General features: G+C 44.1%; 2 protein-coding genes across 2 annotated transcripts; both read left to right on the forward strand.

The window, feature by feature from the left end:
- Positions 1 to 365: 365 nt before the first annotated feature.
- Positions 366 to 1,643, forward strand: LOC124163080. Its single transcript, XM_046539867.1, has one exon. The coding sequence runs from the start codon at positions 366 to 368 to the stop codon at positions 1,641 to 1,643; it is 1,278 nt and encodes a 425-aa protein (XP_046395823.1).
- Positions 1,644 to 2,282: 639 nt separating this feature from the next.
- LOC124163081 lies at positions 2,283 to 5,559 on the forward strand. The gene is made up of 3 exons (XM_046539869.1): positions 2,283 to 2,542; positions 3,328 to 4,356; positions 4,440 to 5,559. The coding sequence occupies exons 1-3, from the start codon at positions 2,283 to 2,285 to the stop codon at positions 5,557 to 5,559; spliced, it is 2,409 nt and encodes an 802-aa protein (XP_046395825.1).
- The last annotated feature ends 777 nt before the right edge of the window (positions 5,560 to 6,336 follow it).

Here is a 6,336-nt window from a genome sequence, read left to right on the forward strand (position 1 = left end):
GGGTTGCGGGAGACTCAGGTCGCGTACTTGGACGGCGAAGGCAGGAAATGGTTTGCCTTGTTTGAATTTCCCTCACTGACCAAAGAATAGCAACCCACTGGAAAGGAAACCCACTAACCCGCGGAGCGATAGTGGCGGCGCAAACTTTGTCGGGATACTTTTTTCCCCCATAGTACATACAAAGAAGACGCTAAACGCAAGGGTCACGCACCAGTTTTTAAGTGTCATTCACCATGGTTAAATTCCCCATCTGAAGTGGAGTGAACAGCAGCATCATTCCAGTGTGGTTCCAGATATCAACGGATTATTTTGCGCCGTATAATTAAATAACCCGGTCGCAAGAGTGCGCAGTTGCCGCCGAGAAAATGGAGAAGCTTATTAGAGGAAGGAACGCGTTGAAAATACAGATTACTAGGTTGATGACCGACATCGAGAAGCTTCTTTACCTCAAGGATGAAGAACCTGATCATCTTGCCTTGGAAGTCGAGCTCACCCTGATGAACGACGTTGTGAGGGAATGGGAGGAGATATGTCACACCATACTAAAGGAATTAGAGGAATCAGAAGCATCCGAAGAAGCCTTGGCAGATGAAATGCAAGTAGTAATGAATTTACGACGACGATTCACCGTAGTTCAACGGAAGTGTGAGAGAATAATCAAGCCTATTCAGACTTCTGAAACGTCCTTAACGGAAATGGACACCATTAGCAACACAGGATCAGTTAGCAAAAGAAGGCTCAAACTCCCCAAGATTGAGCTCCAGAAGTTTGACGGGAAGTTGAAGTCATGGCTTGGATGGTGGTCTCATTTTCGAAAAATTCATGACGACGATACACTCACAGATTCAGACAAGGTGGAGTATCTATCACAGGCTACGGAGAAGGGGACAGAAGCTGAGGAGTTGGTGGAAAGTTATCCAGCCGATGCCAAAAACTACCCCAATGTCATAGGTGCCTTAAAAGAACGTTTCGGAAGGAAAGATTTGTTGGTACAAGTTTACATTCGAGAGCTCTTGAATTTGGTTATCACGAATACAAATGGAAAGGAAGAAATGAGCCTTTCGTCATGCTACTTCAAACTCAATTCTCATCTGCGATCACTGGAAGCTTTGAAGTTAGGGAAAGTGGATCCGGAGACGTTTATCTTCCCACTTGTGGAGTCAGGCCTTAGTGAAGAAATTCTTCGTCCTTGGCATAGAAGCTCATTTAGCAAAACTGAAGGCAACCAACTCAAGGCGCTAATGGAATTTATGAGAGTGGAGGTACGAAGTGTCCAGCAGACCTACCTGGCTAAAGCAGGATTCCACTCCAGTGAACCTGTCACCTCTCAATCTACGAAAGGAGGAATGACAAAAAAGGGAAACTGGAAGTCCAGGAAGGAAGATGATATTCCTACAGCAGCAGGTCTAGTAGCCAGTCCCGCTCCTCAACGACATTCTTGTGGATTCTGTAATGGAGGACATGAAACTATGGCATGCGTCAAGGCTCAGGCAATGAATTTGGATGAAAGAAAACAGAAATTGGGAGAGAAGAAAGTATGTTACGCGTGTTTCCGGGGAAAGCATAAGAGCAGGGACTGTCGCAGTCATGTGAAGTGTATTGTGTGCCAAGGAAAACACTATCCTCTTCTCTGCCTACAATAAACTCATTACAAGAGTCAAAGACTGGAAAAAAGGAGATACTATCACAAGATGTTCCCCTCACAGCTAACAATCTGAATCGTTGTGCTAAGGATGTACTTCTGAACACTATACAAGTTCGAGTCGTGGGAGAAAAAGGCTCGTCTATAGTCAGGCTCGTGGGAGAAACCAGTAATCAAAGCAGCTACATAAAGGCTTCTACTGCAACTCCAATTCAGGCAAAAAGAATTGGAAGCGAATTGCTCAGGAACGTGTTGTTTAGATATCAAGTTACGGCCCCAGTCAAGCACCCGATAGTTCAAATATGACTGGAGTCTCTTCAAAACAAAAGTCAGAAAACGTTCGAGCTACTACAACGGGAGAATATCTGCGTAGATCTACCCAAGGTGCCCCATGGACAGTGGATCATCGATCTAGCTAATGTGGGGATTCATATAAATGATGTTGGTGAGGGATACGAAAAAAATCCAAACACTCATCGGCAATGACTATTGGGATTCCATTTTAACCGGAAATTGGTTCAAACTGGACTGTGGATTAACTGCAAGAGAAACAATCTTTGGTTGGACGCTGGGAGGACCCGTTCCTGATGTACCAAGGATCGTCAGTTGTAACTTTTCGTGTTCCATAGTCAGCAGCATGATGGCTAACAATCCGAGCATCACGGATTTATGGAATCTCGAAACAATTGGGATATCAGATCCTGTGGCGGTCAAGTCAGCAGCAGAGGAAGATGCCGAAGCGATTTCTTATTACAAGTCGACCGTACGGAAGGAAGAGATGAACGGGCGATACAATGTAGCCCTTCCTTGGAAGCAGCCCAAGTCAACACTTCCTACAAATCGTCAAGTAGCAGAGAAACGATTGAGGTCAGCTACGGCGAAGTTGGAGAAAACAGGAAAGTGAGAGAACTACGACTGCATTTTCAAAGATTGGGAGAAAGAAAACTTCATCAAAACTGGATGATGGTGACAATGGACACTTTATTCCCCATCGACCAGTGTTCAAGGAAAGTCTCACTACTCCAGTTCGACCGGTGTTCGACGCTTCGTGTAGAATTGGACGGCTTCCCTCTCTCAATGACTGCTTATACAAAGGTCCTAATCTCATTGAGCTCATCCCAGCATTACTTCTCCGGTTTCGGCTTCACAAGGTTGGAATTTACGCTGACATCCGGAAAGCATTCCAGATGATTGGGTGAAAGAGCAGGACCAAAACTATCAGAAGTTTCTCTGGTGGGAAGACTCAACCTGTGAAAGAATCAAGGTCTTACAGCACCTCCGAGTGGTTTTTGGCGTAAGTAGCAGCCCGTTTCTTCTCATGGCTCCTTTATTACATCACTTGGAGACGCAACCAGAGAAAAATGTGAAGACAGCTGAAATACTGCGATACTCTTTCTATGTGGACAACTGCCTCGTTTCCCTCCCCTCACTACAACAAGCAAAGACGTTCAAGGAAGAAGCTGTAGGAATCATGGCTGATGCAAGGATGGAATTGCGTCAATGGGCCTTTACAGGAAGAGATTAAACTTCAGCTGATCTAGGAATGCCTGGGATACTACCAGTATTGGGGCTGATGTGGAATCGAGAAGAAGACTACTTGACATTAGATATCAAGTCACAGGAGGAGTTCATATTCATGTCAAAACGACACATGCTCTCCATTGTCACACAAGTGTTTGATCCAGTTGGATTCACCGCACCAGCTCTACTTCTGCCAAAGCTACTCTCTACCTACTCAAGCCGATAAGGATTACACACTACTGTCAACTTCACCCCGATTCCAAGGAAGAGATTCACATTTTCTACGACGCAAGTGGACAGGCATACGCCACTGTTATCTACCTCCGATCTGAATACGAAGGAGAAGTCAAAGTCAAACTTCTCAATGCAAAATCGCGTCTTGCTCCAGTCAAGAAGCCAACAATCAACAGATTAGAGTTGTTAGCAGCATTGTTGGGAGCCAGGATGGCAAGACCGGTGAAGGAAGTGCTAGGAAAGGACATCCCTTTTCACTATTGGAGTGATTCAACTACAGTTCTGGCTTGGATCAAAAGAGGAAACGAGTGGGAGAAGTTTGTGTCGAACCGCGTCAAGGAAATTCTCGACACCACCACTACCAGGCAATGGAATCATGTGCCTGGAGAAGACAACCCAGCAGATCTGCCTTCACGAGGGTGTACTCCGGCAAAATTGGTGGAATCAAAGTGGTGGGAAGGACCTAAATGGTTAACATTGACTGGGGAACATTGGCCGTGTCATACATCAGCTGAAATTAACGAGGATGAAATCAATAAGGAACGGAAGAAAATGACCGTATCAATGATCTCTACTGCATTTCCGACTCCAAGATTTTCCTCTTGTCAGAAGAATGTAACAGTCTGGGCATGGGTCAATCGCTTCACTTACAATTGTCGTAACAAGAAAAGGATTACTTCACCCATCATATCAACGAAGGAACTTCGACTAGTAGAGAAGACAGTATTGAAGGAGATTCAATGTCAAGCCTATGGTCAAGGAGGAGTTCCTAAAAACTTACTCACGGTGATGGGGACCGATGGATTGTTGCGAATTATGTCAAAATTAGTACACCGGGAAGATACAACTGATTTCATCTCCCCTATTCTCTTACCACAGCATCGTCCATTAGTTATTACTTATTTATTCTTATTCGGGATATTCACCTCTTCAACTGTCATGCAGGGATTCAGACTACTGTGGGAAAACTGAGGGAGAAATATTGGGTACCCAGTGCTAGGAAGACAGTCACTAGAATCATTCACCAATGTTCGGCTTGTAGGAGGCACGAAGCAAAAGCGTTTGAGGTTGAGACGGCAACACTCCCAGTTGCTCGTGTGCAAGACAGTAAAGTATTTCAGACCACGGGAGTAGATCTGGCTGGTCCACTTATCATTCGAGATGGACAGAAGGTTTGGATCGTGATCTACACTTGTGCGGTCTATAGATGTGTATCACTGGATGTCATTACGGGATTATCAACCGAGACATTTCTCAACTCTCTGGAACGTTTCGTGGCCAACTACGGAAGACCGAATACTGTCTACAGCGACAACGGTACTAACTTCATTGGTGCAAAGAACATATTCGACAAACTGAATATGGAAGAAGTCGCAAAAATAAGTCAAGTCAAGAAATTGCAGTGGATACTAAACTGTGAAGCAGCACCATGGTGGGGTGGATTCTGGGAACGACTCATAAGGAGTGTCAAGGGCCTCATGAAGAGGATGATTGGCAAGAGCAAGTTGTCATTTGATGAGTTACGCACCTGCATCGCAAGCATGGCTGCCACCATCAATGACCGTCCACTTACAACCATTACCGAAGATGGAAATGATCTTGTGTCTCTCTCTCCAGCCATGTTTTTAAGACATATAATGCCTGGAGGTTTCCCGGAAGGAAATTTTGCCAATGGGCTGGAACAAAGCTACCGAAAAATGCATAATCTTCAAACCCAGCTGAAGGATCGTTTTCGAAAAGAGTACCTGTCCCTTCTCATCCAGAAGAGGAAGAAAGTTAACATTCGACCCACTGCTGTGGGAGATGGGGTACTCGTTGGATGTGACAACAAGAAGAGGTTCGAGTGGCCCCTTGGGAAAATTGAGGAGCTCTACAGTGGAAAAGATGGGATCGTGAGGTCTGCAAAAATCAAGATTTATAGCGGTAAGGGGATTATCTACATAAATCGTCCCTTACACCGTCTGTACCCGCTGGAGATTTCTCAACAAGAAGGTGCAGCAATGTCGACGAAAACACCTATATTAGAAGAAACCTCGTCGACTTCAATGGAACAGCCTGTCAAGAAGGCTGAGAACAAAGAGGAGTTCATCATTACACGTGGTGGAAGAAAAGTGAAAAAGCTTAGTCGCTACTCTTCCTGGTTTGGAGGAATCATCACATGAAATTCTTAAACAAGTATTTAATTCATCAAGCTATTCTTTTTTTGATATAATTCCCAACAAATTGTAAATAAGGTTAGGAATTAGTGGGAGGATGAAGAATCAACTTGAAATTATCCAAGTGAACTTGTTTATTTTAGTTGCTATGATATGAATTTGTTTATTTAATCTTTATTAACAAAAAAAAACGGAACCCTGAATGTATTAGTCGAAACTTGAAATCTCTCTGTCGGGTAGGCGAGTGGATTTTACACCGTGGGACGTATTTCTGGTTCCAGCTGTCGACGTGTGAGGTGACCTTGGGGCGCGGCTTTGAGCGCTGATACGTCGCAGGCTGCTAGCAGGTAGCAAATTACCTTGCTAGAAGGTAGTGCTTGGCTTAAATAAGGATTATTACCCTATCAAACGAAGGAACCTTCCGAACTTAGGTATTTTAAATGAGTGATTATTAAGAGATGTTTCCCTGAGCTCTGTACCTCATGCGTGCATTGGTAATCTCAGACAATGTAAAACTCCTATCTACTCGTATAGAAACTATGTCCCTTTGACGTCACGTGTAGTGGAATCGCATGGTCGCCAATCTGGCCTTTTTCAAATGGGGTTAAAATTGTTCATTAACATTCGTCTGAACTGGGATTTCTAAAACCAAATAAATTGAATGAATACACTAATGGTGGGTACTGAATCGCAATCAATGCCTTCCGTTTTCTTTGATGAAGGAATTTACCATATTGCCTTTTCACATGTCATTAAGAATCACGCTGCAAGGCGACAGCGACT

The sequence above is a fragment of the Ischnura elegans genome, chromosome 7, assembly GCF_921293095.1.
Source record: "Ischnura elegans chromosome 7, ioIscEleg1.1, whole genome shotgun sequence".
In the NCBI taxonomy this organism is placed as follows: domain Eukaryota; kingdom Metazoa; phylum Arthropoda; class Insecta; order Odonata; family Coenagrionidae; genus Ischnura; species Ischnura elegans.